At 41.9% G+C, this 12,632-nt stretch overlaps 1 protein-coding gene across 1 annotated transcript in view; it reads right to left on the bottom strand.

Annotated features, from left to right (window-relative positions):
- Positions 1–5,600: 5,600 nt before the first annotated feature.
- The window catches only part of ADAM7 (ADAM metallopeptidase domain 7), a 66,608-nt gene continuing 59,576 nt past the window's right edge, over positions 5,601–12,632 (bottom strand). Inside the window, exons 19-23 of the mRNA XM_040490408.1 lie at positions 11,795–11,900; positions 11,328–11,427; positions 8,224–8,294; positions 7,509–7,584; positions 5,601–6,097 (exon numbers count right to left, since the gene is read on the bottom strand). Coding sequence (XP_040346342.1) covers positions 6,053–6,097; positions 7,509–7,584; positions 8,224–8,294; positions 11,328–11,427; positions 11,795–11,900 — 398 coding nt within the window. The 3' untranslated portion in view covers positions 5,601–6,052. The remainder of the gene's footprint in view (positions 6,098–7,508; positions 7,585–8,223; positions 8,295–11,327; positions 11,428–11,794; positions 11,901–12,632) is intronic.

Consider the following 12,632-nt stretch of genomic DNA (forward strand, 5'->3'; position numbering starts at 1 on the left):
AAAAAAAAAAAAAAAAAAAAAAAAAGAAACTGGAGTGGGTTCGGATCGTGGCTTTGGTCTGAGGCTTATGTGCGGATTTCTGTTTCACCCTTGACCGCTGTGTGGCTGGGCACCTCTTATCCATACCTTCCTTGTCTGTAAGAGAATACTTTCACAGGGCTTTGCAGTGGGCATCGAATGAGAAATACGGAGAGGTCTAGCAGGTGTGTGGAGTCTGAAAGGTGTGGCACGGATACTCTCTCCTTCCCCACATGTTAAATGTGACCACTTATCTGGTGCATTCTTCATTTGATTAGAACCAGGAAGCCTTCCTCAGCGCGGGTCGGCCCCTTCATTGACTCTTGCCATCCCCCGATCCACAAGTTGCTGCCAAATGTCAATAATTCTTTTGGTTTTCCTTCCCTGCACGCTGACAATGAAGGAAGCCACAGACATCTTTCCCAGGCATGCTAAAGCGAACTAAAACATTGCCCAGGCAGAGCCCTGTTCTACTGAGTAAGACCTCCCAGAACCCGAAGTAGTACAACACAAAAAAGGTTCCGGGATCACAAGCACCCCCCTTGGGACGGGCCAGGAGAAGGGTTAAAGGTGCTCAAGTCTCAGGTGCAGCCCCAAATACGGTTCTACCACGACAACCATGGCATGGCAGCCAGGGTCGGGCTAAATTGGGAGGTGGCCCCTGCCCGGCTTGCCTTGCTGTGTAAATCCGTGCATCCTTGTGGCTGTGGCTGTGGCTGCAAAGATTGGGAAGTTGGTGGGCGGGAAATGGGAATGGGAGCAAGATATATTAGTTGCCCTTGCACCACTGTGAATGTTGGAAGGACCTGTGCTTCCTCCCTCTCAAAATTATATTCACACCACACAGCATGGTAGTGAGGGGAAACATACTCTCTGGAGGTTGAATCCCTGGGTTGACATTCTGGCTAAGCTCTTCCGTCCACTGTCTCTCTTTTGGCAAATTATTTTACCTTGAGCTTGATTTTCTCAAAGCGTAAAATGACGATAATAACAGTAGTTAACTCCTAGAGTTATTTTAAGTCAAATAAAATACTACATGTGAAGTGCTTAGAAAAATGCCTGACAAATAGTATGTGCTCAGTAAATGCTATATTTGTTCTCCTTGCAGCAAATCACTGATATCCTTGAGCAAGCAGCTGTTGGCTTTTGAATTGACTTACCTAAGCTCTAAAGCCACTCCGGTTCAGTTTCTTTCTGGCTAGCACTTCTATGATCCTATGAAGACCCCTTTTGACGTACCTTTTGCTCCCAGAGACCCCTGAGGTCTAAAGTTATGTGTATCTTCTTTTCTTAGCGATCAATATCCATTACATATAGTTCCCAATTACAGCTTTTCCTGGAGAAATATACTAATGGATTCTGTCAAGGCCGGGAGACAGCCATTTCCCTTGCCTAATGGCTCTCGACTTTCCTAAAAGCCTGAGCTTCCGTCAGAAAGTGATCAGGAAGCGTCCAATAAGCTCAGGAGTCGAATCGATACTTCTCACTCTTTGGTGGTGATTAGTAGGGGGACGTCGATTGTCATGAATGTCCCACCACAAAGTCATAGAAGTCACACAGGCTATGGCTCCTCCTGGTATTTACTAGCCGTTACATATCCCTGGGGAAAGGGGGAGCTCTTCGGGCGTCCGCAGCAGCAGTGGCTAATTTGCTGGCCTTCAAAAAACTAAAATAAATAAACAGATCATATAAAAGCAAAAAGCAAAAACAAAATGATCCCTCCGGCCCTCCCCCAGTAGTTTTCAGGAAATGGGCTCATTTGGAGCTACTGACATGTCAGCTTCAACACCACTAGACTTCAAGACTTAAAGCAAACAGGATCTATCTTCAGAATCTAAAACCCTCATTCAAAGTTTGCAGGCTCGGGTTGCCTGGGTGGCCCGGTCAGGTAAGGTCTGACTCCGGCTCAGGTCCTGATCTCCTGGTTCCCTGAGCCCCAGCCCTGAGTTGTGCTGACAGCTCAGAGCCTGGAGCCTGCTTTGGATCCTGGGTCTCCCTCTGTCTCTGCCACCCCCGCCCCCTGGCACTCTGTCTCTCTCACAAAAATAAGTAATACACATTAAATTTTTTTTCTTTTCATTCAAAGTTTTCAGGCTGTCCACCCAACTCCCCTTTGCTCAGGGGCTCCGTTTCTGTTTTCCTAACCCAACCCACAACCCTGGCAGAGAAGAAAGGGGTCTGGCAAAATTCTCCCAGAGCTACGTCTTCCGTAAGCAGCAACGGACTTGAACAAACTTCTTGGTAAGTTTATTTCAAGTCAGGATTTTGCAGGCCTGGTGTTGTGTGAAATCCCTGGGCGAGTTTCCAGCTCATAGATTTAGATTGTTAGGTGGCCACCTAGTGGTCGTTGTAGAAACTTCATCGATGCGTTGCGCCGTGAGGACTGCCAGGGCCCATGCATGTATTTGTGCCCCAGATCAGGAAGCGATCACTGGTCTCTTAGGATGTGACTTCCCAATTCTAGCACGCGCCAAGAGTGCCTTTAAATTCCACAACCATTTGGAAGCACCGATGCTTTCTGAGAATGGCAACGTGGTCGTGTGGAGCTGGCCGGTATTTAGAATAGTGGATGCTGTCCTGGGAATGCTGATTTTTGGTTTGGTTTGTGTGGGATCTCGGGGGATTCCTATTTAAATACAGTAGTATTTAAATACTATTGCAACAAGTATGAATTCTGATTTACTTCTGAGTGTTTTTTAAAGGCACTTGTCCGAACTTAAACTGCAGAAATCTATCGCCCACCCTCTGCCCCCTGGGATGTACAGCTGCTGATATGTCTGCTCGGGTTTCGCTTCTTATTTTTGTCTTTTATTTTTTTTTTAATTTTTTAATGTTTATTTATTTATTTATTTATTTACTTTTGAGAGAGACAGACAGAGCACGAGTGGGGCGAGTGGGGCAGGGGCAGAGAGAGAGGGAGACACAGAATCGGAAGCAGGCTCCAGGCTGTCAGCACAGAGCCCGATGTGGGGATTGAACTCGTGAACCGCAAGATCGTGACCCGAGCTGAAGTCGGACGCTTAACCGACTGAGCCACCCAGGCGTCCCTTAGTTTTGTATTCTGTAGTGTTTTTCTATGGGTCGCGCTGGGTCTGCACCGCTCAGGGTTCGGTGATTTGCGCACAGGTTTTGCTCAAACTCAGCACGCTGGTAAAGCCCTGGCCCTCGGCCATTATCTGTGGGTGGATTGGGGAGCACAAAGTTCGCTCCCCTCTTGGATTTGCCTCTCTGTGGTGCTGTCTGGGAACTCACCTCCACCCAAGCCTTTCCCCAGTCGGCCATGGGTTTGCTGAGGGTTCCTCACACCTGCCATGCTGCTCTCATTCCCAGATCCCCCCATCCCATTTCTGGCTAGTCGTCTCCTTGCCCTTCCTGGAACCACCGATTTCTGCCTAACGCAAGGCATCTTTGTCCTGTCTGCTTCTTAGGTATAGGCCCTATTGCCGACACATCATTTGAACTCATTTGAGTTCTCACTTCCCAACCCAAACCAGCCCGCTGTCATTAAAAAATGTAAATGTCAAATTAGATAAAAGGTCTGGGAAGGAGCAATGCACGCAATAGACCCTGAAGCTCAAGCTTTATTAGCTTCTGGATAAATCCACCTCTGTCCAGGGCAGAGGGTACAGGGACCCAGCTACCAAGAGTAACTCAGTACCCCAAAACACAACATCCCAGAGCTGTGACGAGCTCCGTCTTAATTTAGGCAAGTTCCAGCATCAGGAAGCTTCTCTATCTGTGTATGGGGTGGGAAAGGAAGCAGTTCACAGGCTGAGGAGGAAGACAGAGTTCCTTAGCCCGTAAGTCCTGCAGGTCTGTTCTTTCACAACAGGAGTTCTGTCTGCAACTGTTGGTTCAAAGGAAAAGACTCAAACTGTCCAAGGTGATAAGAGCCATACATATTAGGGCTATGAAATCATACCTGGCTCCATAACCGGGGACAGGGACAGCACTCCTGCTGGTTCCCTCCAAGGGAACCATGAAATTGCTTCCTAATCTGCAGACAGCATTGGAAGAAGATCCCTAAGAAACACGGCACAGGGTGGCAGCATCTGAAAGAAGTGTAGGTCAAGTCTCTAGGGCCTCGGATAAGTAATAAAGACAAGCACGGAAAATACTCCCTAAAGTAAAAAGGAAGCTTACCCGGCAGAGGGCCACTGGGGTTGTTTGAAGAATGGGGGAGCAGACTAGAAGTCCGGAGTGATTATCTAGGCATGAAGCAGCCAAGCAGGAGGACTCAGGTGGTGCCAGGCATATTTATAATTTGAGAGAGAGAAGAAAAATTTGCAAAAAAAAAAAAAAAAAAAGAAAAAGAAAAAAAGAAAGAAAGATCACTGGAAACTAGTAGTTGGCTGAATGTGGAACCCAAGGCAGAGATGATGGTGAGTCTTTTGGAAGAGATACGAGAGCAAAAAGAAACATAGTGAATCAAGAAGGCGAGATATACATATTGTTCAAGCAAGTACAAGTATGTGACTGTCCCTTCGTTTTGGACATCAGAAGACTATTGTTTGCTTTAAGGAGTATATATGACACACAATTTCTTTTTTTCACAAGTTTGCCTAAAACATTTGTCTTTTAAAAATTTTTTCAGGTTCCTATTTAAATTCTAGTCTGTTAATATGTAGTGTAATATTGGTTTCAGGAATAGCATTCAGTGAATTATCACTAATGTACAACACCCAGCGTTCCTCACAAGTGCCCTCCTAAATGCCCATCATCCATCTAGCCCACCCACCTCCCATCCAGCAACCCTCAGTTTGTTCTAGATCCTCAAGAGTCATAAAACAGTTAAATTAGCATCTTTTGCTTTCAGTGGGCAATCGTCAACACTCTTTCTTAAATGAGTGGTTTTAATCAGAAAAACAAACGTTTATGGAATTCTTGCGTAGGTGTGAAATGCTGAGCCCCTGCTGTCCTTTGCTGATCTCACTGTGTCCTCACATCAGCCAGTCAAGCAAAGCAAGACGAATCTCACCAAGAACAACCAGCTCTCTTCCTTGCTTTATTTATTTATTTATTGAATCATAAAATTCTCATTCAGCACTTGAAAACTTCACTTTAGTATACAAAGAAACAATTGATATAGCTTTAACCGTTAACAAAAAGAAAATAATACAAGAGAAAGTGCTGAGAAACAGGGGCATAAGAAATATCTGACATCATTCCTTGGACAGCCCCACACACCAGAATCAGGGAAGGCTAGAGACGGAAGAGAAATTGCACAGTAATTGCACAAATCTGTGCAATACAAAGATCTCACAAGCACTTAAGGGGAGCCGTGAGTATTTCTTCTCTGCTGGAGTTAATTTTCTGAAATTCTTATAACCCCTCTGATTTCTCTGTCAGGTTTAGAAGGAATTCTAAAAATTTAGGAATTTAAGATGAGATTCTAGCAATTTAACCAGAAGCATCTCATGTCCTCCTTTGCTGCCACAATTTTAAGATTGATTCTGTAGCGAAGAGGACTATTCTCCTGCCTCCTTCACTGACAAGACATGAGCCAGACAGCCCTCTACCTTTTAATTATTTAGTGGAATCAGATGACTTCCTGCACTGAATCCCTTGGCATTTCTGCAGGAGAGAACTTCATTTAAACCAGAATTAGTGGCAATCGTGTCATATTCCAATTAAGGTTCAGTAGTTTTAGGATTCCAAAGAAATAAACTTTTATAAGAAGTGTTTTGCTTCTTAGACTAAGGGGTGTAATTTAATATCCTCAAGGTTAAGAGTCTTTTTTAAAGTAACCAGATTGACATTCTTTAGGAAATACGAGAGCAAGGAGACTATTTTGTATTAGTCTATTGTATTAGTCTTGTTATTGTATTATATTGTATTAGTCATTGGAAAAACGCCAAGAATCTTTTTGTAGCATATGTCTACACTACAGGCTGTAAATTCTACAGGTAAAGATTACAGAAAGAAGTTGCTTCTCATCAACATTTTCTGTCTTGATAAGAACTTTCGAAAAACTACCAGAAATTTGTGTAGCAAGTATCAAGGGAGGGTTGTGAAGATCTTTCATCCAGAATCCTCAGCCTAGCCTTGCACAGCCATTTTGGATATCCAGTTTCAAGCTCTAAATAGAAACAGACGGGTAAAAAGAAGTTATTTTCTCTAAAGTCTACGGCACATTATATTTCAGTTACTCATTGTTATCTGCTAATTACAGTAACTTTCCGGGATTCTGTTGTACTATGCTTGTTCACATTTTTTCCAGATCTCCTTAGCCATGGCTAATTAAGCAGTCATTATGAAATGAACAAGCCTATCACAAAAGAGAGAAAATCATTTTGTTTTTCATTACAGGACGCCAAACAGTTTTCTTGCATTAAGGAGCATCTCTCTCCATTCATCAGTATGAGACATGTCCATCATTAAGGAGTGGAAGGACCATTAGAAATGTCCTTCCTTCCCCTTTCCAACACAGAAAGTGTCTTGGGCAAGATTTCTTGTGAAGAATGTTTTTACGGGGGAGGCACCTGGGTGGCTCAGTCAGTTGAGTGCTGACTCTGGATTTGGCTCAGGTCTTGATCCCAGGATTGGGATTGAGCCCCATGTAGGGCTCTGCACTGAGTGTGAAGCCAGTTTAAGGTTCTCCCTCCCTCCCCGCTCCCCTCTCTATGTCTCTCTGAAATGAAAAAAAAAAAAGATGAAAAAAGAATTTTTTGTGTGGGAAACTTTTGATTAACCCAGTACATTGTAGAAACTCAATAGAAATCGATGAATGGATGAATGAAGGAATGAAAACGGAAACTCTGAAATGTAGCCACAGTGCTCATTTTGTCTCCTTTTGACAAAAATCACAACTTTTTGATAAATTTTCTAATATAGCCATTGCACTTAAAAAGTGAAATCATCCCTCAGATAGAGTCAGTTATTGATTTAGTAGGTGAAACTTTGATAGAGCAAACATGAAATAACTGTTCCATTAGGAATGATACTTTCTCCGTAATTACCAGTGCTATTTGGTCCTTAAAATTCTTCATGAGAGGGGTGTTTGGGTGACTCAGTCGGTTGAGCATCCCCACTTTGGCTCGGGTCACGATCTCACGGTTTGTGAGTTCGAGCCCCACGTCGGGTTCTGTGCTGACGGCTCAGAGCCTGGAGCCTGCTTCGGATTCTGTGTCTCCCCTCTCTCTTTCTCTCTCTGTCCCTCCCATGTTCACATTCCGTCTCTCTCAAAAATAAATAAACATTTGGAAAAAATTCTTCATGAGAAACCGTAAGTGTGTATACTCTGGGCAAGAAAAGAAGTTTTGTTTCTGTTATGTCTAAAATGCCCAAGACTCTGACGCTGTTCAATCTTGGCTTGCTCCCATAGTCAGGTTTGAAACTCTCAGACTGAAACATACTCTGTTAAATTGTCTCTTAGAAATTTTAGCACACAGGAGAAAACAATTCCAACCATCTTATTCTTCTGGTAAGGACAGAGGGTGTCCCCTCTCCATCAATAGTGGGTGGGGGTACCATCTGTCACAGGAACCTACCTCTTTGGCACGTTGACTGGGATCTGCGATTCCTCTTAGGTCTTTATTTGCAGATTTCTGGAATGCATAAATTGTGCTGTGTCAGGAACTGTACCAGATGTCACACGTAGACACACATACACACAAGCACATCACATGCAGACGGTCTCTTCTTGATCCATGAACAATCTAAGAAAGTTTGTACATTGCTATGGGAGACGATGGGGAGATAGTCCTGATGAGTGAAGCCTTATCCGAAGCCATTTTTTTTTTTTCCTTGTAAACTTTGTGGTGGATCTCTCCAACCCTGTATTTGGTAAGAGATTTCCAAACATTTTTCAAGCGCTGGAGTTTCCATTGCGAAAACATCCCTGTTGAAACCCCATAAAAACAATTTGTCAAAATGGACGGTACTGGTTGGGTGGGGTATGGGGAGAAATGATCATTCAGCCCCATCCCAACTGGGTGGCACGCTCCGAGATCCTTTTGTGGGAGAGGAGGATTCTGGGGAACCATAGACTGAAAGCTATCTTAATCACACCCTTTTAGCTATTAATTTAGACAGCATAATGAGAATTGTTCATTTGAAAAATAGACAGTTGAAAATCTTGGTGCTTTCAGAACTTTGTTATATTATTTGACTTTTTCAAGGAACCAGCAAATAGTTAAGGGACACCGAAATTATTACTGAAATGGCCACAGACTAGCACAACCCAACAGAAAGGGGGTAAGGGACCATATCAGTGTGATGTAGTGCGGACTTGAAAAACTGGTTGGAAGTCTTTCCAAGGACTCTGCAGTTCTTTGCTAGGAAAAGGAGATACTATTATCCTTGCAATTAAGTGTTCTGGCAAGCATGACCGTTTTCTAAGCCTGCACAATAAATTTTCTAGCTATCTCTAGAAAACACCTAGTAAATGTACAAATATCAAAACACATGGGGAAATATTCTTCCCTAAGTTATTCTCTTATACTGAGGAAGTCTAAGAACTCACAAAACAAACTTACATTGGAGAAGAGTGGGAGTTTCTTTATGTATTATAGTAAGAATTGACCAAGGCAGATCTTTTAGCATCCGAATGTAAAGTCAATTTCTGAATGTTTGAAATTCCATAACCAGCTATATTCTTGTTTGTATATGAAAACACAATAGGTTCTTGTGCACAGATTCATATCTTAAAATCTTAAAGAGGTTAGAGTGGGAGAGAGCCAAAGCATAAGAGACTCTTAAAAACTGAGAACAAACTGAGGGTTGATGGGGGGTGGGAGAGAGGGGAGGGGGGGTGACGGGTATTGAGGAGGGCACCTTTTGGGATGAGCACTGGGTGGTGTATGGAAACCAATTTGACAATAAATTTCGTATATTGAAAAAAAATCTTACTAAATTCACTTTTTTTTACTATAGGATTTATTTATTTATTTGTTTTGAGAGAGAGAGAGAGAGAGAGTGAGCGAGCACACTAGTGGGGGAGGGGCAAAGACAGATGGAGAGAGAGAATCCCAAGCAGGCTCCATGCTGCCAGCACAGAGCACAATATGGGGCTCTATCTCACAAACTGTGAGATCATGACCTAAGCTGAAATCAAGAGTCAGGTGCTTAACCAACTGAGCCACCCAGGCACCCCTAGTATAGGATTTTTAATAGATGATAGTGTCTTCAGCAAATCAAAAGGGTTTACTCTTTTTCTTTCTAATTTTTTTTTTTTTTTGCCTTATTGTAATGGCTATAGTCTCAAGTAAAATTTTCAATAGAAGTGGTGGGAGTGGACATCATTGCTTTATTCCTGTTGTTATAGAAAAGGTATTCAGTTTTTTTTAACCATAAATATATCAGCTATAGGTTTTTTGGTAGACACTTTCACCAGGTTCAGAAAGTTCCCTTATGTTCCTAATTTACTGAGTTTTATCAGAAACATAGATTACATCTTTTCCAAATGCTTTTCCCACATCTATTGAGATGGTCATATAATTTTACTTTTTGCCAAATGATACCGTGGATTAGCTTGATTGGTTTGTTAATGTTAAATTTTCCTTACGTTCCTAGGATAACCCTCATTTGGTCACAATACCATATGCTTTTTATGCATTGTGAAATTCAATTTGCTAAAATTTAGTACTTATGCACTTATATTTATTAGAAATATTGGCAAACAGTTTTCTGTGTTATAATGCTTTTCTCTAGAAGGATAACAGAAAAATACTGTCCTTGTTAAAAGAGTTGGGAAGTATCCATTCTCTCCCATTTTTTGGAAGAGTTTATGTAGAATTGGTAATATTTCATCATTATATGTTTGGTAGAATTCACCCATTATTATTATTATTATTATTATTATTATTTGTAGAAAGTTTTTTACTACAAATTCAATTTCTCTGTTAAATACGGAGATATTTCGGTAATCTATTTCTTCATGAGTAAGCTTTGGTGATTTGAAACTTTCGGGGCGCCTGGGTGGCGCAGTCGGTTAAGCGTCCGACTTCAGCCAGGTCACGATCTCGCGGTCCGTGAGTTCGAGCCCCGCGTCAGGCTCTGGGCTGATGGCTCAGAGCCTGGAGCCTGTTTCCGATTCTGTGTCTCCCTCTCTCTCTGCCCCTCCCCCGTTCATGCTCTGTCTCTCTCTGTCCCAAAAATAAATAAACGTTGAAAAAAAAAATTTAAAGAAACTTTCAAAAAGTTTACTATTGAATTACACTGTCAAATATATATATGTTAAAATAATAGTTTTTCAAATTAACCTCCATATTCAAAATATTGTCAATTTAATAAGGGACATTACTCTCCTGGGATGTCACCTTTATGATTCCGGATAATCATTTTGACTCTCGTACTTTTTTCTCTTCGTGTGACTGGAAGTTTATAAGATTTATTAATTTCTGGAAAGCAGCTTTTGCTTTTATTGTCTTCCTACAGGCTTTTGTTTTGTTTTGTTTTTAGTTTCATTGGTGACCAATATTTATTGTTTCCCTGTCCTCTATTTGCATGGAGTTTTATTTGCTTTTCTTTTTTTAGTTTCCTAAAATGAAAGCTGATGTCATTGATCTGATACCTTTCTCCTTTTCTAGCATAAGTATTTAGTGCTATAAACTCTCCTTTACTGGTTTCACTACTTCCCACAAATTTGGGTAGGTATTGTTTCATTTTCCTTTAGTTTAGAGTATTTTCCATTTTCCCTATTGATTTTTTATTTGACCCAGGTGTTCTTTAGAATTTATTATCTAATATTCATTTGGAGATTTTTTCCGATAGTTTTCTGTTACTGATTTTTTAAAAAAAATTTTTTTAACGTTTTATTTATTTTTGAGACAGGGAGAGACAGAGCATGAACGGGGGAGGGGCAGAGAGAGGGAGACACAGAATCTGAAACAGGCTCCAGGCTCTGAGCTGTCAACACAGAGCCCGACGCGGGGCTCGAACTCACGGACCGTGAGATCGTGACCTGAGCCGAAGTCGGCCACCTAACCCACTGAGCCACCCAGGCGCCCCTGTTACTGATTTTTAATAAAGTTTTGTTTTGGTAACATTGTGTATGACTCCCATTCTTTTAAACTTACTGACTTGTTTTATGCTCCAAAATATAGTTTACGTTTGTAAATTTTTCTGATAGTGCACAAATCAATATTTTATTTAACTCATAGATTCTGCTGTGAAATAGTGTCTTGCTTTGCTTATGTCCTGCCATTTTTTCCTTCCCCACATGTAGACCAAAGGCTTCTTTGGTGTGGAATCACGTTAAACTGTTCTTTAGCACCTCCCATATCACTCAGCTTAGGGCTAGTTCTGCTTCGAATACACATGCAACTACTTTTTAAATCAGTCAGCTGTTGCAAGTGACATTGGCTTACGTGGAGGGGATGAATGTTGGGAAAGATGGGCTCAGTCCTTGTCTGCTGCTCATCACCAAAGTATCCTTTATTCTCCACTCCCAGTGTCTCTCTTGGTGGGCTGTCAAGAGGAAATTGAATATTGACATAAGCTACGGGGTATGCCTGTGGTTAATATTTAATCATCTAGGAGATTTCTAAACGATTGATACTCAGGTTGCACCCCATAACAATTTAATCGGAGGGAGGAACTAAAATTAGTATTCTTGTAAAAAATCTCTATGATTCCAATGTGTAGCAAATGTTGGGAACCATCGGGATAAGCGTTCGGAGATGAGAACATAAGTATGTAAAAGCTTGATTTACTGTTACTCTTACTTCGTCTTCAGTAAGAGGCTTAGACTTCTCCCCCAGGGAATATTGTCTACAGTGACAGAGCTTACATATCGTTAGTAGTGGTCCCATTTCACTAGACAGAAAATACATACCTCTGGATTTGCTTCAGCTTAATACATTTTTGGTAACGAATTAATAATGCCACAACCCCTACACCAACAATCACCAGGACAAGCACAACAACCAGGATGGATATATCTGCAACATTAAAAAACATAAGCTTTAGCCAGGACATCAACCTTAGGACAATGGAGTATTAACTGAGCTATTACAATCCAGCTTCTCCCTTACTTAAAGGACTTTAATGTCCCCTTCCTCCATTTTTTTAAAAATTTGTCTTCAATGGTTATTTATTTTTGAGAGAGAGAGAGAGACAGAGCATGAGCAAGGGAGGGAGAGCAGAGAGAGACAGAGAGACACAGAATAGCTCCAGGCTCTGCCCCTGTCAGCACAGATCCTGATGCGGGGCTCGAACTCACAAACCATGAGATCATGACCGGAGCGAAAGTCGGATGCTTAACTGACTGAGCCACCCAGGCGCCCCATTGTTTTAAAATATAAAGTAAAAGACCAAAACATTACACAAATTATCATGTGTATTAACAACTGACACTCAACCTGAGAGTCCGTTATGTTTTTTTTTTTTTAATTTTTTTTTTCCAACGTTTATTTATTTTTGGGACAGAGAGAGACAGAGCATGAACGGGGGAGGGGCAGAGAGAGAGGGAGACACAGAATCGGAAACAGGCTCCAGGCTCTGAGCCGTCAGCCCAGAGCCCGACGCGGGGCTCGAACTCACGGACCGCGAGATCGTGACCTGGCTGAAGTCGGACGCTTAACCGACTGCACCACCCAGGCGCCCCTAGAGTCCGTTATGTTTAAGAACAACAATCGGCAGGAAATGTGTTGACTGTTAGTTGTTAATTGATT

This window comes from Herpailurus yagouaroundi, unplaced genomic scaffold (assembly GCF_014898765.1).
Source record: "Herpailurus yagouaroundi ecotype Mexico unplaced genomic scaffold, PumYag 181, whole genome shotgun sequence".
Lineage (NCBI taxonomy): Eukaryota > Metazoa > Chordata > Mammalia > Carnivora > Felidae > Herpailurus > Herpailurus yagouaroundi.